General features: G+C 38.7%; 1 protein-coding gene across 1 annotated transcript in view; it reads right to left on the reverse strand.

The window, feature by feature from the left end:
• Nucleotides 1-23,342, reverse strand: part of LOC145981026 (C-Maf-inducing protein-like) — a 266,610-nt gene extending 243,268 nt beyond the window's left edge. The window contains exon 1 of the mRNA XM_083114123.1: nucleotides 21,955-23,342. Coding sequence (XP_082970249.1) covers nucleotides 21,955-22,638 — 684 coding nt within the window. The 5' untranslated portion in view covers nucleotides 22,639-23,342. The remainder of the gene's footprint in view (nucleotides 1-21,954) is intronic.
• Nucleotides 23,343-25,786: the final 2,444 nt, after the last annotated feature.

The following is a 25,786-nucleotide window of genomic DNA, read 5'->3' on the forward strand; positions in this document are numbered from 1 at the left end:
ATGTTGAAAAATAGCAATGATATTAATAATATCGAAATAAGTGACATGAAAATAATAATAATAATAATACAAAACAAATCAAATTTTAGCTCCTCTTCACAATGGTAAATTGCAGATTTCGCGATACCTTTTCATCCAATCTTCCCGTTTCCCTTCAGAGCAGTTCCACCGTTTGCAATTCCCTAATTGCCTAATTTTTGAGAGGGGCAGCAGAACCAAACTGGGCCTAATTTTGAGAGGGGCAGCAGAATCAAACTGGGCCTAATTTTGAGAGGGGCAGAATCAAACTGGGCCTAATTTTGAGAGGGGCAGAAGAATCAAACTGGGCCTAATTTTGAGGGGGTAGAATCAAACTGTCTAATTTTGAGAGTGGCAGCAGAATCAAACTGGGCCTAGTTTTAAGGGGGTAGAATCAAACCTGGGGCTTAAATTTGGGGGAAGAGATTCGAAAAGTTTTCCATCCAATAAAAGCAGCGTCCAGGATTATATGCTAAATAACTGACGTTTGCGAAATCACAAATATTACTCTTTATTACTTTCTTCCTCAGGGCCCTAACTTGTACATATTAATAAACTTGAAAATTTTGGGAGGCAAGTGCCCCCTTTTGCCCTCGCCAAGTTACGCCTATGACGGCCGATATGATCCTCTGTGGGACCTGTGTTCTGTTCATTTTTATGTGTGCTTTTCCAATCATCTCTTTCATCTTATTACCATTCATTTTCGCAATAAGCCAAAAGTGGCAGAAACATGAAGTACAATAAGTTAAATAAATCACACCCACACATATACGTACAAACGTACTATCAATTGTGACCTTGTCGAAATTCATCCCGGAACTTCTTTCCTGGCCACGCCCTTGTCACGTGCCCACTTGCAAATGAAGGGCAATGAAGTTTTATAGCCAATCAGGTATTGTTACAGAAGCCCGTGTGGAATTGAAACCGTCTAATGCTGTTGCCATTGTTAATACAGCAATAAAGAAACAAATGTTATTCAATTAGTGAAAAGGATCAAGAGAAAGCACTGACAAAGTAAAATTCTCAATTCTCATAATGTATACTCCACTTCAGTGACGACTAAAGAAGGGACAAAACCAATATGAAATTACTTTTCTCAAGTAACACGTAACGGAAAATCTGACATGATTAAGTCGTTGTATATATGAATAACAAAAGTGTGAACTTTTTTTTTTTTTTGCACGACAGTAGCTTATATCAAGAGTAAAACTCGGCCGGCTTTTTAGTGTTTAGAAACAACTTACAATATTTAGAACTAACAGATATATTTAGAACTAATTTATAATATTCAGAACTAAATTAACCCTCTTATGTGAATAATTCGTTTTATTAATATGTGACATTAATGACTAATTTATAGCAATATGTAAATAAAAGGTAATTAGCGAAAATAAAAACTGTTTATAAGGTTTTATGTTAATTACTGCAAGGTAATTATAGGTATAAAATAATAATAATTAATGTTTATAAAAATAAGGGTCTGGGTTTATTAAACGCTATGAATGGTTTTAATGGGTGTTGTTAAAGGTCTCATTATATTCATATGTTAATAAAACTAATACATTATTCACATAAAGGGTTAATTTAGTTCTAAATATACATGTTATTTCTAAATATTGTAATTTAGTTCTAAACACTAAAAAGGCGACCGAGCTTAACTTGGATATAAGCTACTTACGACTACTTACTACACAATTTTTAACTGAAAAGATCTTCGTACAATATTAACTTAGTTAATACAATTTTAATACAACGGCGCCAGGCCCGTTGCACCGGCGGCAAAAAGCCGAATAAGGTAAATTTCAGAATTCATTTGTCTCTGCATGAACGAAGTCGCCACCAGTCGGCGCGACCATCGATGCCAAATCCTAAATTTCTCGTTAAAAATTTAGTTTGTCTCTATTAATCAATAATAATCAATTTAACATGATTTTATATTTTATTAAACGCCTTTTTCTTCTTAAACATGTATAAGAAAAATCGTACTTTTAAAGTCACTACTTCTACATGACGAAACCTGTGACGTAACATCGTTCCATATGAGCTGTGATGGACGTGCACTGACTGACTATAAGGATAGAACAACAAGAAAATAAATAGATCAACATGGCTTATTGTGCAGATTTTTATTGTACGAACTGTCAGAAGAGGAACCCAGAGCTGTCTTTTTTTTCGTGTTGCGTCAAATCCTGAAAGGTTAGTTATTTATGAATTCTGCTCGCTCTTTATGTAAAAATCATTTACATGAAGTTAGTTTCCACCTATGATTTCCACGGAGAATAATTCCTAGCATGTCTTCGTATTCTGTATTTTGCTTAATTTAAATAAAAGGTCATGTGATAAAACAAAGTCTGAAAGGGTAAAGGTTCGATTTTGTAACTTAATGCTATTTATAAGTAACATAGGAGGATAGGAAGCCTACGAGAATAGTAGGAATAACTTGAAGTTTGCTTGAAGTTCAAAAAAGCTCATTTGTGCATGTTATAATGCAGAAAGTTGCAAGTTATCGCGCTCCTATTCGCTACTGCATGAAGTTTATTTCTTGTAGCATATAAAACTTTGTCAACATGTACAGAAGATGAATAAAAGCGTGTAAATATTAAAGCGATGAAACCTAAGGTAACGGTTCCTATCGTTCTATGATTTGTTATAAAATTCTCTAAGCAGGAATACTAATTATCGTAGAATTTTAGCAATCATTGTCACACGAAATTTGAACCTTTTATATATATTTAAAATACCTAAAATATTTTACCAACATTTACACATGTGTTACTGTAAAGAACAATCCTTTCTCACTGGTGCCACGGAAGGAAGATTTTGTGTTTCAAATCACATTTTAATCTATGTGCTTTAGTCCAACACTACAGAATTATTGATGTTACTCCTATTATTAATAATAATAAATTTTGTTAATGGAATCATCTAATTATATCTGTAGTTAATCTTCAGAAATATGTTGTGTCATAACATTTTTCTTGGAAGCAATCCATTCAATGACAAAAATTGCATTGTTAGCCAGTTGTAGGTTAGGCAGTAAGGTTCAGTTACTCTTTCTAAAAAATAATGTGGTAAATCTTTGCTTCATATGTTAGGAAGTTTAGTGCAATATCTATAATATTTTTTATTTGCATTGCCACACATTGTATGGTAACATAAGAATTAGTTGCGATGAGAAATAATGTGAGAATTAAGTAAAAATAAATCAATTGAATGGTGACAAGCACATAAGATTTTCCGCAATAGTTGAAGGAGCTATCATAGAATGGACCCTTATACATTTGACACTACTTTATTCAACAGATACAGATAGTGATCTAATGCATATTCATTTTCAGTAACTTTTCTTGGTGATGACACGCTTTGACCTTAGCTCACAAACTCCTCTTGCATCTTGGAATTTATCTTTCTTGAGTGACATAAAATGCAGAATGCTTTGTCTTGCATAGTTATATGTTTCTAAAATAATTTTTCATCTTTTATTTTTCTTGTAGAGCTGAAATATGGTTCGAGAAAATATGGCGAAAGTACTTGAGGCACAAAACATACAAAAGTTACAGAGTTTGTGGAGACAATTTTTCAGAGAAAATGTTTATGAATTCTAATAAAAATAAGTTAGTGCATGATGCATACCCAGATGTAGAACGAAGTAAGTATATTGCATTTCTTATGGAATAACATTGTCATCAGTTATGGCTCATGCATAATAAATGGTATTCTCCCTTTTCTGGATTAAAAAAAAATATGCTTTAGAGATAAATTTTGCTTAAAGTACATAACACCTAACAACACAATACATGGCTTGAGGATGTTAGAAACATATGTATTTAATGTTTCACTAAATATTCCAAGCAGGGTGGATGAAAAACGATGATATGATTTTCAGCTAAACAGTCCTGTAAAATATTTGAACAGTTTGATTAAATGAAATAAAATGCACACATTTTTCTGTTTGAGACTGTACATATGTGAACCTATTATGGAAATGTTTGTTGAGTGTGTTAATGATGCTTCAATAATTTCAGTAACTTTTATTCCAGTGAAAGTCTGTAGGACCTCAATGAGATCATCATACCTTATGCAAAATATATTAATTACTAGTGATTCAATAAATATATGTATACCTAAATAACAATATGTTTGTTTATTTTCCCTTACATTTGTTATTAGCAATAGAATATAATGTTTTACATTTTCACAGTATGAGTACTAAATCATTAAGAGTAATGTACTTACTCTGAAACTGTTTTCTTCTTCTGGAGTATTTCAACATGTAAATTCATTCTTGGTGAAGTATAACATGTCACCATAGTGAGTGTCCGACCAAGAATCCTATCAGTATGACTATCAATGGTTTGTCTTATGGAATTTCATTAAGAAATATTACGATAATATTCAATACAGTGGAAATTAATTGATGCAGTGTTTTAAGGATTTCTTATAGTCTTTTACTCTATATTCCATATGTTTAATGCTAACAATATGATTTATATATGTAATTGGAAGTAAGATGCTTGAAATGAATTTTCGGACTTTTAGGCATATATGGCCATATTGGGCCATTCAAGTTATGTGACGAAGAATCATCTTATCTAATATCGTTACTTGAGTTTGAACTGTTCTTTTAGGTCTACTTTATACACATAAAGGCTAATTGGGTTGAACCAACAGTTTAAAGTGGGACCCGAAACACTATGGGTCTCCATCAGGTATCGAACCCATACCTGAGTTAAAAAGTGGGTGTGAAGAGTCCAAGTTGAATGTTATAAAGACTTGCAAAGGACATACACAAAACTACGAACTTCCTCAGAGACAGTATAAGAGCCCTGCTCTTCTCAAAAAGGTAATGAAATTTGTTAAAGTGCTGTCATTATCTCCCAACCTGGTCAATAATTGGTAAGATCAAAAGTTTGAAGAAAGTTCGTATAATCTACACATTAGATAGGAATAAGCCAATCACTTAACATTTACACAGGGCACATTGGATGGTCTAGCCCTTGCAGCAAATGATCATGAGTGAGACACCTATGTTCGATACGAAGCGAAGTTAAATTTACTTCTTGATGGAAGGGATGGTATGAGAAACTTCATGCACCAATGATCGACCTGATAGTGTGAAGCTTGAAAGAATGATTACCACTTTCTTTTAGACTGACTAGAAACATGTGTGACATTATTTAGAAGCTGATAATGAATAGCAGGGATTTTGTCAATATGTCATCTACTATAGGTGAAACGTTGCTGTTCATTGGTTCATCTCCATGTGACATTTGTCACATGTCACTTTGGTGTGAAATCTCTCTAAATTGCAAAAAAATACTGTTGGTTTCTTTGTCATCAGCTGGAAATTTGCACATTTCTTTTCTTTTTCAGTTAACTTTAAAATTCATGTGCAATATTTATTCTGAATGCATGGATTGTATCATCTTCAGTACTGTATTAAGTATATGAATATATAAAATACATGTCTGTGCAGGATAAGATCTTTCAGTTTTGTATTTATAATCCCATTGTGTGTGCGTTAAGGAGTGGGGGACTGGGAGTGTGCTTATCTAGCTTGATCCTACATACTCCATGACTGCTTTGTTTTGTATTCTAAGACATTCATATTTCGAGTCCAGATTTTTGTGTAACTATGAAATATGCAATGCCATATGATGGAATTGTAGTCAATATGTAGAGTGGTTCCAGTAAGTAACTTCGAACAAAACTCGCTTGTATGACATATTCCTACTCCCATTCTAGATTATAAATTAGGTATGTTTGACAAATACTAAATGAATAAGCATGCAGTGATTAGTTAATAATATATCATACAAACATCCACACGTTTTTAGAAATGGGTTGAAATTACTATCATGCAAACCAGAAAAGTGAAATTTTATACAACTTCGATTAATGGATGGATTTGGTGTTTTAAGTCCACTTTATTCACAGTAAGGCCAATCGGGACTGGACCTACAGTTTAAAGTGGGATCCGAACCACTATGCGTCTTCATATACAACTTCGAGATGAGGTGGTTGCTATATAGGCATTCTAGGTTAACTTGTGTAAGGTGTGACCTTTTCTTACTCTATTTTCCTATAACTATTCATTTTATCATCATCATAGTAGTTTTTACAGAGAAATAGACTGATAGAATTAAAACAATTACAATTTTATTCCAGAAATTATTTTGTTTGATAACTTCCCCAATGAGCTGTGTCACTCATAGCTATTATTTTATTCTATTCTCTCATGGTAGATGGCACTGAACTTTTTTCTATGTTGTATTTTCCAAAATATTATTTCATCTACAGAACACTGAATGTAAGTTGTGATAGAAATTAACTGTAGTGTAAAATATTTACTTTTATGTACAGCATAACATAACCCATGGTTCTACAGAATCGTTTCTCAACCTATAGGGTGCGACCCACTCCTGGTTCCTGAGGGGACATTTGGTGGGTCGGGAAGTTGGGCTCGAAACTTTGTTAACTGGGTCTTAAAAACCTATTACATTAAATTACTTAGATATATTGTTTTAACAATTTAAATTCAGGCCATGCTGTTGTAAAATAGCAAATATATGATTATAAACTGGGTGCACACCCCTACAAAGTAATTCCGCTGGTTCCCATCTTATGGGTCCCATGAAGTGTAATATCCCTCAAGGTGGGTCCCTGACTGACAAAGGTTGAGATCCACTGCTTTACAACACTGGAAGGACTTTGGCCTATCTCCTCCATTCTGCCTCCCACAACCCTAGCTAGAGGTGTGGAGATCTTCAACCAGTAATGGGGTGACGTGCGGTCAGCACATCGAACCATCAGCTGTTATAGGAGATATCCCAGACTGGGTTACGCTACTCACTTGTAGGTCCCCAATTTTCTTAGGATGGTGGGTTGCCACCAGTCCTATACACAGACTGAAAACCCGGAGACTGAAGCCAGGTGGACTCAAGCCCATAAGAAAAAAACTGTGTGGTGAAAGTTCCGTTAATATATTACATCACATTTTAAGTTTGGAAAACAAATACTGACTATATGTATACTATATCTTTTATTCCAGTATATTTCATACCTACAAGCCCACAGCCGATTTGTAATGGTTTTGTTAGATGAATAGCGCTAATGTTCCATCAGTAGTTTTTAATAAAACGTTTTATGTTTTATTCTTATTTCCTGAGACAAAACCTTCGAATCCTGTCTTTTGTTTCCCTGGCATTTTCAGCATCATATCTCCCCCCCTCTCAGGGTACTCCACTGATATCAATTGCAGAGAAAGTGAATGCATTTGTCTTTCGTTTTATGAGGCCATAGACAGATGAATGGAATTTTCTACGTTGGTAAATCAGAAGTGTCTACATCTTGCGATTGAATATGATACACAATTACAGCCGATCCCCCTATAATACTAGACATTCGGTGACGGCACCATAAACAGATACTGATATTAAGTGTGCTGTAGCCTGCAGATTGCCACCCACGTTAAACTGTACAGCAACTGTTATGAAGAGAAAGATACAATTTGGGAAATGTTGCAACATGGCTCGAGCTCCCTTTAGAACACTTTGGGTAGCGCAATGATCCGCTCACCCCACCCTTCCATTCCTGCTTTTATTTTCTGCAAATAATTCGGACATATCTCGTAAGGTCATAGTATTTATTTTATTTAAGTGCATAAAAATGTTCTACAAGGATAAATACCATTGTTCAGTTGATGCAGGGGTCCTGCCTGAGTTCGAATCCCTGTTAGAGCTTTCTTTGTGTCATCAATTTTTCATATGATCGTCGCGATTAGCCTAAAAGTGGAAAAATGCGTCTCTAAATAACAAACAACGACAAGTGAGGGGTAAAACGCATTGATCTACGAACAAAGTAATCGCCGTAGAGTTTACACAAGATACATTCGCGATTTGCCCAAAATGTCAGTAAAGCAAACGCATAATAGGGAGAATACGAAATAAAAATACTTATTACCCCAGATAATACACGGACCATTTTTCATGCACAACGGAATGATTTACGTGCTGGAATTTCAGGAACTTGAAATTATTTTCCTATGCTGTGCTTCTGGGCTACTAATTCTGTATATCTCGTAACTTATACTCGTATGTAGAAATCATTCAAACGTAACATGCATTAACTGAACAATGGTATTTATCCTTGTAGAACATTTTTATGCACTTAAATAAAATAATTAATACGACCTTAGCAGATATGTCCCGAATTATTTGCAGAAAATAAAAGCAGGAATGGAAGGGTAGGGTGAGTGGATCATTGCGCTGAGATGCATTCACCTGTTACTGCCAAGAGTAAGACGTGATTGGCGGAGAGGTTGCTATGACAACGCTTTACGTTTCGAAGGCGCCGTAGGGTGTCTCCACATGCCATTTTCGGTATACGCACAGATTACGAAGGAGAGATAGGAAGTAAGCGATCTTGTTAATCTGTGACGGCGCCTCCTGTTGAAACAGTTAACATCTCTTTTGACAGTAAGGAGTTTTCGAACGAAGTTCAGTCTTCCCCTTCTCTGTCTGAATGATTTCCATTTTTAAAACAACTGCGACAATTTGCAAGACATTAACCACGAACGAAAGCTACAGACGAAAAGGGTGAAGGGTGGCCCTGGAAGAATTTTTAAAAAGTAGAAGACCATGATTGGTCAATCAGGTTGGCTACGATTGTTACTAGTTAAACTGTCTTCCTGGATCACTGCCCTTGTTGTTTGAAAACAGATGTCTTAGGACATGGAACAGGAATTACTTAGGACATGGAACAATCAGTTTCGAAATTTGGAGGCGACAAGAAACGCTCCCACGGTTAGATAGATTGAGCGCTCAAAGACACTGTCGCAAAAGCATTATCTGCTATCCCAGTGGAATCCGACATGAAAGGCCATCTTACGAGGTGGTTGCCAGCTCGGGCTGCAAATCGCCAACTTTAGGAGAACCTCTCGCGGCCCGGCGGTTTAGAAGCAATGGAATAGGATACAACTTTTGAAGCTTACAAGAGTTTTGTCTTATTCAGAATAAAAGATACACAAGTTACTGTTAAAGTAACGGTAACCGTAATAGGGTTACATTCTCAAATATTACTTACATAACTTTCCAAATACCCTGGTGTGTGTGTGTAACTCTAATAAATTAACAGCTTAAAAATAGTTGCCGAAAGTGAAAACAAAACTTACATCGACACAGACAATCAATATCCTAGTTTTTTATTTATATGTTGATTAATTTCCACGATTTTCATATTCAGCAACATTCTGTTGAGTTTAACTTTCTCTTGTCAATGCCATGTAAATATAAACTACGCATTAGAAATATCGAACCAATCAATCAAGTTTTCATATGCAGTCGTCGTCATTTTGTTGGCTCACACCGCATATTCTTAGCGATTTCTAGCCAACGGTGCCGAGATCTCGTTCGCTTCCTTCAGGAAGTTATGTCCTTCATTATCACATTTTGAATGCTGTTATCCTTTCTGATTCTATGGTATTACGTCGTCTTGTTCTCGGGGATTGAGAATGTTTACATTGCAATGTTGTATTTTCGCACGTAGCTATATAGTATCCACATGACCGCAGAACAAGGTTCAGAGATCAATTGATGTGGATATGGGAAATGGAATTCCTACACTTTGAAGGTTTTTATGCAGAGTATCGCGATGTTTCTTGTCGTATGCAGTGCTACAGAAAGTGTGTTTATTTTTCTTTTCCAAGTTAAGCCAGTGCATTATTGATATTAACAGCTCATAAGAAAGTGAAAAATTTTCAAGAGTGCACTTGACTTTCTAGAAATGGTTAACTGTCGACTGCAGATGTTTTACGGTATGGTGCGAAATGAAAGCAGAATATTGGAAATCTGAATGGAATTTTGAGAGGGAGTGCGAAAGTAATTGCTACAGAAATCGATTCTTCTTAATACATTCTTCAGGCTCTTTTGCGATACTGGAAACTGTTGGTTACGGAATGAAAGCCCGAACGAAGCAGACATCGTTTACTTTTAACATAGTTGAGGCTCGGTTGATTGGGATGACACGACCAAAAATTTAAATTAGAATGATATAAAATAACCAGTAAATATTCAGTGGTTATTGAAAAGAAGATCATCTCATTTCTATATTCACATGGGTCTTTCTGATGGCATAATGGCAATGTTCTCGTTGTAACCAAAGGGTTCCTGGTTTGGATTACACCTTAAACAGTACGTTAAGTTCCGATTAACCTGTACGAACGTTTACGGTTTTCTCATGCTTCGCTTTGATATAATGTTGAGTTTTGAGTTCACTTTATGCACAAGTAGGCTAATCAAGGCTGGACAATGTCCAGTGGACATACAGCATATGCAATTGAAACTACTCTCTCTCAGTTTTGCAGATTCTTTATTGCTTGTTTAAAGTGGGATCCAAACCACTATGTAACAATGTGCCTCCACTGGGTATCGAACCCGAGACCCTTCTATTACAATGCAAAGACGTTAGAAGTACGCCAGCAGAGACCCCCTTTTGATATGATTTGGTGTTTGGATTCTTGAATATTTTAATATTTTATTTGTTAAAACCTAATAGTAGTTATTAAACCAAAACAAGAATCGATAATGAGTAGGGCTAGGATTTTTGTGACTTAGCATATATATTTTGGTAAGGGTGATGTGTTCCCTAAATATATAGAAATTCATATTGTGAAGAAACTAATTGAATTAAGGTGCTTTTTAAGGGCATATTTGGCCATTTTCTACGTGATAAAGCACATTTTGATGGATTTTCGGTCCTATTTAGCATATTTTCGCTTTTTCAAGAAATATACAGTTATTTTCCAAGTGGATTCGTTCTTACTCCCATGTTTTTACTCACTCGTTTTTTTTTTGTTTTTTTTTTGGACTGCAGCAAAATATTTTTAATTTTTAATTGAAAATTTACAGAAAGTATTAATTTTTGTGAATTGCAACTCATCAGCGCCCATAAAGTGAACTAAAAATAGTATGTATATGAAAATATTTCAGCATAAGTTACATATTGATGTTTGAAACAGTCTAGTTATAAGGGCATATTTTTCAAATTATAGTGCATATTTTGTAAAATTTTAGGTCATAAGAGCATATTTTATTTTGCATATTTTGGTGATTTTTAAGTCATAAAAACCCTAGCCCCAATAATGAGCAATGAATAAATACGCACATTTGCTACTAGAAATGTGCAGTAGTGACACTTTGTGCAAGTACAAATTATCCATGAATGGCAAGTACAGTACTTGTGCTAAAAAGGCTTTTTTACATATATTTCTTCATATTTTTATCTCATCACCGCCCATTCTCATCTAAGGAATTAACTAAAAGTGGCAAAAACGCCAAGTACAATAAATCAAATCATTTATTCATTCTAAAAATTGGAATTAGTTTGCCACTCTGTTGTCCATTATCACGTCGCAGTCACCAGATTTCATAATTTCCTCACAGAGAAATGGTGTTGAAGAGTATTCAAGTATGAGTGAATCCTCCCTGAAAAAAAAAGTCAAGGCCATAACGTTCATCCAACTTAACTTTTTTTTTAGGGTAAGAAAAACGTCCATGAAAATTGCAAATCCCTCACCATCCATTTGAGGATCGTTCCCTCGTGTCCTCTAAGGAGAAGGAACATAAATCCTGATGAGGCTATTATGCACGCGCAGCAGGCGGTAAATGTAATAGTCCTCCACGGCTGTTTTCTTTCATATCCTGGAGGAAGGATTCTGACGATGTTTAGTCAGACCTTGTCCTCTGCTTGGCTGGCGCTTCCTTTCAATTTTCGGAACTTGCATTTCATAAAACAAAAATAAATTAATGATTTTTTTTAAAAAAAAATGGATGCATCGTCACCAAGGATCTGGACTTAGACTTATCAAATACTAAAATTAAGAAATCAAAATATACTTTTGTAGCATTTATGTAATCGATTGTTATTTATTACAGCCGAATTTTTGAAAGGCGAGAAATTGGGATCAGAAGATTTTAAAGGACAGTTTCAAAGATTTATTCACACTACTCTTATATAATACTATCTGATTACCCGGCGTTGCCCGGGTATTTATTTATCCCAATCTTGTATTAGACAGGAAAATAATGAATTCTAACTATAGTGTAAAATGCTAACTAATTTTAAATGTGATTGTCACCAATTAGCTTAGAGACTCCGAAAACTATGGATTCGTCACTAATCTAGGGCATTTGTGGCATTTTCACCCCCTCTCACCCCCGATAGGTGATGAACTTGAAGTTGAACCGCATTGGGAGTCACGTAAACTATGGATTCCACACTAATATCGGTAGTTTTCGCAACACAAAGTTGTGTCAGCCTGAATGTTAGACAACCCGATAAACAAAATGGTTGTGCGGGATTGCATAGAGTCACGGATGTCTGTCTGTGCGGAATTTGATATCGGTAGTTTTCGATTATTTTTCCATGTCACCCCTTCCCACCCCACCCCTACTGGTGCCAGCGGTGTCTTACCCCCAAAGTATTCTTTCCAGACTGCAAGTGATTCGTGTACCAAATTTGATTGAAATTGATCCAGGCGTTCGTGAGCTATGCCAGAACAAACATACATACACCCACACACACATATCCATTTTTATATATAGAGAGATGTATAACATATTAACAGAAACTTTATTTTTCATCAATTGAATCTAACTCCCTTCTTTGTTATTCAATAAAAATTAAATTTCTATCGGACATTATTTTTTTCCCAGGGCAGTTGATTTTTTACAAATTTTGGCGATCTTAACTGAATAATGAATATGTACTGTTATATTTTTACTATTTTACCATATTTTTATTTATTCATGAAATAATAACACAGTATTAATTAATGTACATATTCAATTAATATGTTTAATTTAATTATTACAATTAAATTATTATTATTGAGACAGTCGAACCCCCTCCCCGAAATGTATTTCTAGATACGTGCCTCATCGTCACATGTGGTCATTTTGCAGCCTTTTATGTATACGAGACAAAATTCCCTTATCTAAAAATCCTTACCGGAGTTAAAAAAGGGATATAAAAAGACCCTTGAGAAGGATTAAAATGCAGGTTGTAAAGGGACCAGCACAGCCCACACACAACCCATTAAAAAGGTAACGATACACAAAAAAACCTTCCAATAAGAGAGTGGAAAATGTCCGCTCTTTTCACAAAGCTAAAAGCATTACTTAAAACACTGTGTCATCATCAGAGTCGGGGCACATACTGAAGGTATCAAGTCACTCACTATATGGAATTGTATTATTGTCAGAGGCGTCTCGTGAACGCATGCGTCAATTGTGGGGGAAAAAGGACAGCTTGCTCTGCGACGACATTAATGAGCATTTCTACATTCTAATTTCTTCATATAGGAGAAGTATTTATTTTACACGAGAGTGCTCAACTAAGATTATATTTCTTGGATCTGAAGTGACGCATGCGTCGTTTGTGGGAAAAGAATTATTACTTTCTTTCACTTCAAATCCAAGAAATGTAATATAAACTTAGTTCAGCGCTCTCGTGTAAAATAAATACTTCTCCTATATGAAGAAATTAGAATGTAGAAATGCTCATTAATGTCGTCGCAGAGCAAGCTGTCCTTTTTCCCACAAATAACGCATGCGAAGCATGCACCGCATGCGTTCACGAGACGCCTCTGATTATTGTATTATTATTACTATTGTCCTTTGTATTTCTAGTTACACTTTTTTTTTGTATGCAACTAATTCCTATGTATTTTTCTTTTTTCATTTTTTTATATCTGTGTATTATTTTACATTTAGCTTACTGCTCCATACCCAGTTTATATCATCTTATATGTATTATCATATCGACAAGAGTTAGGTGGCAGAGCAGCCCTTGGCTGAATCTCGCCCGCTTAATAAAGAAAATTTATTATTATCATCATCATCTCCCAACATGGATGATAAAACAGTTGGGAAAATTAAAATTTTGTCTGGCGAAATTAAAATTGACACATTCGAGAAAGATGTGCCGAACATTTAAAACATTACAGACACTGCACAGCGGAAGGTCCAGTCCTTGCAGAAATTTATGATGTGAGAGACGGCTGTGTCCAATTCGAAGACGAGTTAAAAATTACTTTCTCGACAGGAGAGACAGTACGAGCAGGGACGTATCTAGGTTGATCAGTTTGGGGGGGCCCAAACGTAAGATTTTTTCTATCAACCTATTATAAATTAACAAACTATTTATACACCATATAGGCCTATGCTGTATACATATATTATATATATTATATATGTGTGTGTTTATATATATATATATAGTCTTGGAAAGAAAAGGATCAAGGGCCTCCTCGGTGGCGCATGGTAGCATCGTAGCCTTGTAGTCAAGGGGTTCCAGGTTCGATACCCGGTGGATGCTCATAGTGGTTCGGATCCCACTTTACATTGTAGAACCAGTCCCGATTAGCCTTACTGTGTATAAAGTGGACTTAAAACACCAACTCAATCAATCAATAAATTGGAAAGGAACATCATCTTCTTCTGTAGCCCCCAGCAGTCTACGGATATACTCTCGCGAAATACACAGCCATTATTCGGGAAAAATGCAGAATGAATTCATTAGCTTAATGGCTTATAGGCCTACACCAAGAATAATGTTATTAGTCTTTAGATTTGTAAATTTGCTGGAAGAAAATTGAGAAGTAGATAAAACCCTTTTCCGTGGTTTTAGATATAAAGTGCTGGAACCAGGTTTACAAGTATTGGGAACAGTGCAAATATGAAATGTGTGCTTAATGAGTTCAAGCTAGGCATCTCATGTATATAATTCATACCGGAATCGAATCCGGTACCTCTTAGTTCAAGGTCGGGCCCGAGTCTTCTATGGCATCTGATTGTTCACTTGGGAAATGATGACGATAAGAAATTATATGCACACGTTATTTGTGTGTGGAAAACTGAATATATGATGGCACTGGATAAAACAAAGTTCCCACACGCTCAAATAATTACGCTCTCGTCTTTGGTTCGGCAGGTTCAACAACCTGCCTGGGTTCGATTCCCGATGGAGGCACATAGTTGTTCGGATCTCACTTTAAACTGTAGGTTCAGCCCGATTAGCCTTACTGTGCATAAAGTGGACTTAAAGCACCAGTTCTATTAACCAATCAATGCAAAGGTTCAAGGTTCTATCGCTGGTGGTCAGGCCGGTAGCCAGAATTTGATTTCGTCGGAAGGGGCTTATCCTTTATCGGCAGCCACCATCTAAAGTCGAAGAGGTTGGGGGGAGGGGTAAATGCGCTGAAGATGAATGTCTTGGCATATTTCAACTTACCATATACAAGATGTTTAATCCTGTTAATGGAGTAAATTTAATTACTACTACACATTATTAAAATCAGATATTTGTAGGATTTCGGGAAAGGACTGCAGCCCCCGAACCCCTTCCCTGTGTATGTGCCTGCTTGTATTAGTTCCAAAATTTCTGTGCTGTTCCAACATCGTGAGGACAATTTGGGAAGTATACTTGAAAGCGATATGGAAGCAAATTCTGCTCTCGAAACTATGGGACTCGATGTGATGACCGAATGAAAGAACTCTTGTTTCTCAATATTAATTTTACTGACTAATTGTAAGTTTTTCTCGGCCTCCTCGATGACGCAGTGGTAGTGTCGCCGCCTTGCAATCAAGGGGTCCCGGGTTCGATACCCGGTGGAGGCACATAGTGGTTAGGATCCGCGATTAGCCTTACTGTGCATAGAGTAGACTAAAAACACGAACTCGATAATTGGAAGGTTTTAGAAGAACTAAACATGGCTTTTTATGCATCGTACAACTTTGCTTCTTTTCACCCTACTTTTACAGTTTTTATTCCTAAGAATTTGACTGAGTATAACACGCTACGAAACCAGAGGTCCAAGGTTCGGACATTGGACAGGTATGGTTGTATCATGTCTGTCCCATCGCCATTCCTTCGGCTCATCATTCATCCTCATCGTCGCATTTAACCCAAGAGGTAGGAAAGCGGCGTAATATAGAAATATATAAATGATTGATTTGGTTTATTTTACTTCGCTTTTCTGACACTTTTTGGCTAATCGTGAAGATGAAGATGACAATGAGTGATGTGAAAATGATGAGAGGACCATCATAAAGAACACACACGCCCAGTCCGGGATTCGAACCCAGGACACCTGGCATCGTAATGCACCTTGTTAACCACTACACAACAAATAGAAACAGTAAATGCTTGATAAATTATTTGCTTCTCCATAACTCATGATTATATTACAAGTATTATTCGCTGTATGACTAGGGATTAATTATATTTGTATGTCTAGCCAACCTAGCCACCTAAGCAGCAGCAGCTTCCGTATTTGCAGGTGGAGGCTAAATGAAGAAAAATCACAGAAAGTCAGAAAGATATACACATTTTGTAACATAATACTTATAGAGCATGCAGACGGCTGTAAAAACAATTGTTACATACCTAGTTTCCTTCCTTAATTGAAACGTGGTTTATTCTTCATTATACATAAGATCAACCACCCTGGGAGTCGAACCCAGGATCTTGTGTGGTTGCCAATATGTTGGATATTTGGTCGATCAGTCGATCCTGATCCAATGTTTCCAGAGGAAAACAATCCCTCCTTGCAGGGCAGGTCATTAGCAGGAGGGTTGAGTGCATGTGCGAAGAACCGCTATGTCATTCATTCCCGCGCCGAAAAAGGGACAAGCAATAGAATTCTGTTCTTGGCATTTGAAACGCATAGGGATATCTTTTCTGAACCATAAATAATTAACGCAGAAAGTTCTGGCCACCCGTAGTAGCTAAATCTTCCTGTTTGTGTCGTCCTTTCGGCGCCCATGAAGCCAGTGCAGGGCCAGATGAAGAGAAAGTGCGGGTTTTGGGGGGGGGGGGAATCCTGGATCTGGTGTGCAGCAGGGAGGAAAAGTGCATTTTCAATAGGTCTCAGACTTCCCTGACCGGGGCGGACCACAAAACCATTAACTGCATCTCTCTTAATACATCTGTTTGTGTTCAACAAGCAAGAAACAGGGAAATAAGAAAGAAATGCCTTGCTTGGGTTCGTGCTACTGAAAATTGAAGAAGTGTTTCAGACTGCAAGCAAAATTTACTGAATAATTATTTTGCAATATTTGTCATCAAAGTAAAATTTCCAGCAAATACAGAACAGTTTCCCGGGGCCACGTCGACGTTTGCCGGGGCCAGTGCCCCCGCGTGCCCCCCCCCCTAACGACGTCCCTGAGTACGAGGAACGTCGTACACCAATGGTGGACATTCTGGCGTGAAGCTTGATCCTTCTCTTCCTGCCAAGTGTCATGAAGGGAGCAACGAAACGATTCTGCAGGTTCTTGGCAGGAAGAAGGTGGACAAGAACATCGTCTGCATCAGCAGGCTTGGCGTCATCATCGGCAGCTTAGTTCCCTTGATGCCCAATAAAGAATGAATACGGTGTGGCCCAGTGGCGGATCCAGAAGTTGCAGTTGGGAGGGGCGAATTTCAGTCGGGTGCCTCACCTCACCGCAAATCAGTTCCAATGCACTGTTTTCTTGTAAACAATATATGATACTGTGAACAAGAACCGAGTTGACTTCCATATTTTAAAGATTATGGTTTTGTACAATTACAGGTCTACGACTGGAATTGTTGGTTACTATTGAATGTAATCATAATTGCTATCATTGCCACGGTAAACGAACGACCATATATGAGGAGTAAAGTGAATGAACAGAAATAAAACTAGTATCAAGGGGTCTGGGGCAGTGTTGCCACTTAAGGGAAATTTCCCTTTTGCAGGGAAATTCGGACCGAAATTTGAGCCAAAAGGAAAAAGGGAATTTTGATTAAAAATACCACAATTGCAGGGAAATTTTAAGGTCATCTGGCTATATTACTACCGTTTATGTTAATTTCGATTTTCATATCCACATTTTTATGTTATTTATTTATTTTGCTATTCTTACTTGTTTCTGCTCCTTTTAAGTTTATTGTACGTTGCTTTTATGCATCTTTGGATAAATAGTAACGATGAGGATTAACGATTAAATGGACTCCTGACCAGGATTCAAATATGGGACATCAGGTCAGGAAGTGATGAAACTGAAATGTGAATTTTTTTAAAAAATGTTATTATTCAAAAGAATAACGAATTCAACGGAATACTTTACTACGTACTACTACTACTGCTTCCACCACCACCACTAATAATGCTGCTACTACTACTAATTATTATTATTATTATTATTATATAATTTGCTTAGATGAAGGGAAAAATTGGTCCAAAAAGGGAAATTTTGCCCCTTGGAAAGGGAAATTCTGCCTTCATATTGTGGCAACACTGATCTGGGGTTCGATCTTCTTTGGAGGCACATTGCACAGTGGTTCGAATCCAAATTTAACCTGTAGGTTCAATTCCGATTAGCCTATCCTCCGCATGAAGTGAACTTAAATAAAACTTAAAAAAATATTCACGAGCATGTTAAACAAAATACAGAACATTTGAGTCTTCAGAAACATTAGGCATAATAAAGGTAAAAGGTAAAGTTCTCCTATGTGCATAGCACCACGCCATGAAGGCGTATAGGGGGTGTGGGGGTAACGCCCCACACTATCTTGATCCGGTCGTGAGTGGGGGTGATGTGTTCAGCATCACGCCCCTGACCGCCTTTACCCCCCAGGGTTTCCCCCAGGTACCCATGTTATTCGACGCTGGGTGGGCGCCGGGGCCGCTTCCATCGTTAGAAAAGTTCTCGGATTTGAACCGGCCGGGGATCGAACCCGGGACCTTTAGCATGGTAGTCAGACGCGTTACCGACTGAGCCACTGCTAATATATACAAAAACCTGTCGCCCTCCCCGTTGATCCGCGCCTGGTGTGGACAAGTTACCTACTGTTATATTTGCAGCAGACTGTACTTCATATTCGTCGCACACAATACATAAATTAATTGGCAGGAGAAAATGTGTTGTTTCTCACTATCCCAATCGAGCCTTTATTTGAAGGTTGCAGTCAAAAACTTCCCTAAAGGTAGAAAAACTATGAATGAATTGTGAAGTGCAGTCGCGGTGATTTTAAATTCATTATTATGGAACAAGATATATGTAAACATTACCTATTACACGTGTGTATGTACACACTGTCCTCAATCCTTATTCAAATTTCAACTTGGGGCACTCCCCCCGTCCTCCTCAGATTCAAGATAAAAAATAGAAAAACCTTACATTTAGCTAAACTCAGAGTTTGATAGGATACTTTTCATTAATTCTCTTTTGTGTGAAACAATAGTCGTGGGAAAAGTGAATATCAACTATATTACGCAAATTTAATTTTACTTACCTATTTAAATTCTGGAATTGGATATGCACGCATGCACATGATAGGAGACTTGAAATACGACCTTGTGGTTGAAAAGCTTTGCTAAACTTTCCCGAGCACACAGAGTTCAGTTTCACCAAGAAGTATATCATACAAGGGCAGCTATCAGACCGAAGCGACACGTGTCACTGTGAAAAGGACATTTGTTACCAGAGCGACAAGACAAACTGCACGTGTCGCTCGTTTCTCAATACCGTCGCGAGGGGTGTAAGGGGTACCTTCCACGTAGGGGCCCAAAAGTCAACCTCACTTCCACGTAGTACACCCTGGACTGCAGACTAACGAGGCTCTGGCGACTGGCACTATGGCCAGTATAATTTTGTGTGTGTTGTCCTGTTTTTTGTCCTTGTGTGTGCTTAGTGCCCGTTTACAGCCTCAGCTTTTAAAGTCCGCGCGTTTATTATGTCCCCATCGGCAACCCTTTTATAAAACTTAACACTGACAACAATAGCAAACAATAGCCAAGCCGCTCCCGATAAGCGCGTGCACTCAGACGTTGTTGCCACATTTTCTTTACTTACATTTCTTGTAGTTGCAAGGCGCCTCTCATTATTTTTGCTCCATAACCACGTGCGGGGTTGATTCTTTTTAACTAGTTGTGTTGTGTTGTGCTGTTTTGTTGCTTTGTTATAGTGTTGTGCTTCTAGTTTTTTCCTTAGACTTTGCATAATGCAAGTTATCACTCACGGCTGCTAGTGAAAATCCTAAGTATGAAGACAAAACTGCAGAATATTATTTCCTTCATGGAGAGCACAGGTGCCCACCCCCCTTCAAAGCCAATGGCGCATTCCCCCAAAAATCATGTCATGCGTCCCCCCAGATTATATCATGTGCCCCGACCCACAAAACATCATTCGCGTCCTCAAACCATATCGTAATCCCCACAAAGTATTTAATTACGACAGTGTGTCTACCGAAAGTAACTTTTTCTTAGCTTTACAGAACACTATACTTGATCTGCCCCTCCTCCCTACACAGGGGTGCCCATCACTCAAGACCACCCCTAAAATCGTTCATAAACCCCCGAAAATAGTTTGGATGAATGTGTAATAGTTGATGTATATTTGAATGAAATACCATGTTACATTGTCCATATTTTTTGATTGTTCGATTTTCGAAAAAACTTAAAGCTAGCACATTGATTGGTTAAATGTAAAAGGTAAAAAAAAAAAAAAGGTAAAGTGCTCCCCTGTGCTTAGCACCACGCCATGAAGGCGTATAGGGGGTGTGGGAGATTGGTTAAATGTAGTAAATTAAAATATGTAAATATGCATATAAATAGTATTTTTGAGTGGGTTTATAAAACTCAATTTGAGTATTTAACACGTTTAATTCAGAATCCCCCCAGAACACCGGTGTCAATTAAGGCCTAATATCCAAGAGTAGGATATTTCTCCCCCCCTTCGATAATATCCCTAAACACTTTCTTTTTAATCTTTATCTTTATTTATATTCTCTTTCCATATTCTTTAATTTTGTTTCTCTTTCTTTTTCTTTTTTCCTTACAATTTCCTTCTGCTTTTCCTCTTTTATCTCTTCAATTTGGCAACATCGCTTTCCTACTCCAGTTTGTTGCTTCTACTTCAAAAGAAAACCGCCAGCTTGGGTGTTTCTTTTAACAAAGAGTACCGCTCCCTTTGTTAACCGCTGGGGATATAATGAACGCGCGGACTTTAACAGAAGTCAGAAGATTTTAAGATTTTTAGTTATGCAACGTTAGAGTTGTCATTTGTAATAAGGGGCTGGCCCCTGTATAATGTGACGGGTGCAAAATAGCCTAAGTGCTGACGCACCCAAAATTTTAAATACAAATACAAATTCAAATTCAATACCGTCGCCTTGGTCTGTTGATTTCACATGCACAGTAAATTCTTTTTTACAGACGAGATACCCGTGTCGCTTGTCACATCGGTAGTGACACGCGACAGGCGACACGGGGCCCCTTCAGTCACGGAGAAAAAATAAAAATTCTTCGCTCGCGAATATGTTAAATACATGGTGCTTTGTGGACATTGGAGTACATAGGAGGAGCTGATGGGGCTACAGTCTCTTCAGAAATTTTCAGAAAATCATTCGAAAGAAAGGAATCTGATAAAATCAAAGCGTTATGCCTCCCGATTACCATATTTGACTTTAAAGAACTTTCAAAACGAAGGGTAAATGTGGTAAGTACGAATAATTTTATTGTGTATACCACGTCCCTAGAATGCAAATGAGTGTAATTTCAGTGAAAATATTGGAAACGTTTTGCGGCGCACACTTTTGGAACCACTGCTATAAGGCAAAACCGGAAAGAAGAAGAATTTGCAAGTATTTTATGCAATTTGTTCCTGCCAGACTTGTAGGTTCAGTGGCGTGCCCAGGATTTCCGAAAGGGGATACGTATACTTTTGTTAGCAGTCAGCCCTCATTTTCCCGACTTTCACGTTATTTTTTTTAGGAAAACTTGGCCAAAGGGTCGAGGGGTTATGACCCCCATCAACCCCTCCTCCCGTTGTGTACGCCACTGTGTAGGTTGTCAACAGAGCTGTAAGAAAACAAGAAAGAGTTTAGTAAATATGAGAAAAGAGCGTGGCTTACAGTTTTGGAGGAGATGCAGGAGTCGTTCAGGTAGAGCCGATGCGTCTCCCATCGCCTGAGGAACTTGGAACTGAGGATTTTGCTGACGACCGTTCGCGTGTGGTTCAGGTAGCAGACTTGGATGTCCCCCTCATGCAGCAGCTTGAAGCGAGGTCCTGGGTTCACTTGCACCGGCGACGTCCTGCTCGACAAGGAGCTGACCGAGGGAACGGACACGGGAGGGGAGCTCGGCACGTGAATGGGGTTGGAACACAAGATCTGGCTGAGGGAGTCGCTGGACCTGGAGGATTCGCCTCCGGAAGAATCCACAGAGCTCTGTCGCACCGGGTCGGAAGCCGTGGACATGGAAGAGGAACCGGATACGACGTTGCTGCCCGCCTCTGTGTCTTCGGACGTACTGGAGGTCTGTTGGGCGTCCTCGACACAACCGGGGGAAGCGTTGGAACTACCGGGTCCACTGCTGCTTTGGTCTTCTGGCGAGGAACAGTTCGTGGCTTGCGAGAAAGCTTCGTCCTCGACCTCTGCCAATGGGGCGTCGTCGCTGGCCCGGGAAGCAACATTGTTCGTGTTCCTGTTGTTGTTGATGATGGGGTCCATGGCCAGCGAGTCTGGGGCCCCCGCCATGCCCCTGCTGCCCGTTGGGGACCTGTCCCTCCGCCCGAACGGGCTCGAAAAACAGAACATTAGCGTGCACGACAGGATGGCTGATGTTTGGGGTCACTCGCGTCAAAGAAACCTACGACACGATGTCATGCTTGCTGGTGTCTAAGAAGTAAAAGCAATCCTTTATATTCAGTCCCATGCGTTGTCTGTCAACTGGGGTAAATGCCAAAGAACAAACAAAATATCCAAATGGCAAAACAGTCTTGGTTCTTCACTACAAATAACTAAAAGCTACCGTTGGCTGGAAATTAAATAATGATAATGCCTGACCTTTCACACTATTTATCCCTTACTGGAACGCATCAAGACAAATGCCCAAAATTAATGGAAGACATTTAAATGGAACCCTAATTTTGTTGGCCACACTGTATATTTACAGAGGTTGCCCTTGCGTACCACGAACAGTGCATTGTAAGCGTGGGGATTAATTGGGAACCCATTTTCCTTGCAGCTTGATCGTACTGAATGCGGGAAAGCTCTGGTTCCAGGTAGAGGTATCAGAAATAGTTCCTGTCGTGCCACTCCCCTGGCTAGGACCAACGACGTCCCGATTCCCGCCAACGCGCTTCACAGGGACAGGACGCATGAATCCACGATCCCAGAAGGGAAGAGCAGGCACTGGTGACGTACACAACACTTCGCACTTGTATTCGACACACTCAAGTGAATCCCTGACGTCAAGTTAGGCCACGACGACTGCTCTCACTTCACGCACCAACCCAATCTCGCTGTGAACTGAGGCTCGGCCAGCTGAGCTGTCGGCTGCTACGCGCTGCCAGCGATCGATCCGACATCTGCACGGAACCGGAACAACTATTCGAGCGCGCGCTCTCGGCACCTCGGAAAATCGAAGGGTAACCGCAAAATCACACGGCGAGTATTTAAAACTAAATGATAAAACGTATTCTGTAGCCGCTTATCTTTCGCCACAGCATACTGTATATACGTACAATATTGCGTGCCCGACGGGGGGGTTGGTAGGGGTCAAACCCCCTGGTGGCTCAGTACTCCTAAAAAAACAAGAACTTTAAAAGCAGGAAAAGGTGGCAAAATGAAAACTGACTAGAAAAAAAAAGTATGCGTAACCCCATGTCCACCACATCTCAATTCTTATTGTTATTGATATGGTTTATTTTACTTCGCTTTTTGTGCCACTTTGCCTAATTTGCGAAGATGAGGATGAGTGATGATATGAAATTGATGAATGGACACTCACAAACATCCATGCCCAGGCAGGGATTCGAACCCGGGACCCCTGGCGTCGTAGCGCGATATGCGAACCACTCCGCCACGGGGGGCAGCTGCACCACATCTCAATAACGAGACGGTTATTGAAATAAGAAATAATTATTACAAGAATCTTTAATAGAAAAGAGTAGTAATCAGTGGAGTATTTTGAAAATTTGACCTGGTTTGTCGCAGCAATTCTTATTTATTGCCTGCATGAGGTAACAATGCATAACACAGAGGAAGACGTCGTAAATTGCTAAAATTAAAACAAATATGAGAGAAATATAGAAATCAAAATGAATTGTAGCTAGTGACGGCGCCAGAGAAAAGGTATATGAAAGTGCAGGAATATTTTATTATGCCCTTACTAGGGATGGATGATGTCGGAAATTTGATATCGCGATATATCAAGAACATATCGTCACAGACGACACGAAACGATGCACAGTCCGTCCAGTAGGAAAGGTTACTGATTTTCTTTTTTTTTTGCCACGTAGCGACACATTTCGACTTTCTTCCAGCAAAGTTGCAAAAGTATCGACGGTCGACGCATACGGATCTTGTGACTGACGATACCTGCTGAACGTCGGTCGGAAACGGAGCAACGTGCCAACATTAAATTCTGTTTCACATTGGGTAAAAGTGCAACAGAGACGTTTCAAATTATTCAAACTGTTTACGGTATTGAGGCATTGAGCCGTGAGAACGTGTTTAAGTGGTATGAAAGATTTCGTGATGGTCCAGGGTCTCCAAAAGCGAAGAAAGTGCGCATGCAGAAGAGCCGAATCAAAAGCCTGCTCACGGTTTTCTTCGATTCCAAAGGCATCATCCACAAGGAATTCATCCCAGACGGTCACACTGTGAACGCTGAGTATTACGTGGGTGTTTTGCATCGTATATTGGCCAGGATTCGTAGAGTTCGGCCTGAATATCGGGAACAGGGCTCATGGTGTCTGTTGCACGACAATGCACCCGTGCACAAGAGCAGGTTGGTACGCCAGTTTTTGGCCCAAAAAAAAAGGGATAGTGGAGCTCAATCACCCCCATATTCTCCAGATTTAGCTCCATGCGACTTCCGGCTATTTCCAAAACTGAAATTGACCTTCGTCTGCATCATTTTATCACAATTCATCCTCATCTTCGCGGTTAGCCAAAAGTGGAAGAAAAGCGATGTTAAATACAAAAATAAATCAAATCAATTAATGTAATATGTCGTTCAACTGATAAAGTATGGGCTATGATAAATTTCTTCTTAATTTAAAGGGATAAGAAAATATATCCCCTGTACAGTCACGGACACTTGTGGGTTATAACAAGTCCATTAACTTTCAATGGAATCGTTACAACCCAGAAGTGTCCATGACTGTACAAAGCGAAGTACATACTGAGCAATTGAAGGGCATCAGGGAAGGGACACATAAATGAGAGAAGTAGGGATGCCATATCAAGATTCACACACGAAAGATAGATTGATTGAGTTGGTGTTTAAAGTCCACTTAATGCACAGTAAGGTAATCGGGACTGGACCTACAGTTCAAAGTGGGATCCGACAGGAAATATATGAATGATAGCCAAGAGGAGGGGATAGAGAGAATTTTAATCAGAAGATTTGGTGAACGGGTTACCCGTGCACGCAGATGTGTCTTTTGAAACGCAGAGAGAGGGAGAGGGGGTTAATACAAGCAGAGAAAAATGGTGGAAGGGAAAAATAAGACGTACAACAGCAATGAGAAAAGGTGAAAGAAATGCAAAGGAATTCAGGAGAGGGCGAGGGAATATCTGTGTGTGAAACTCAAACTTTATATCTGCCAACCCTAATTTATCCGTATTTGGCTCCTGCCCAGCCGGTCAAAATTTTCTGGCGCCGCGCATGAATGAAGCTGACTGCGCTCAGTAATACAGTAGATTTATCTTATTTTATGAAATGATTGCACTACTT

This window comes from Lepisma saccharinum, chromosome 28 (assembly GCF_977018435.1).
Source record: "Lepisma saccharinum chromosome 28, izLepSacc3.1, whole genome shotgun sequence".
Lineage (NCBI taxonomy): Eukaryota > Metazoa > Arthropoda > Insecta > Zygentoma > Lepismatidae > Lepisma > Lepisma saccharinum.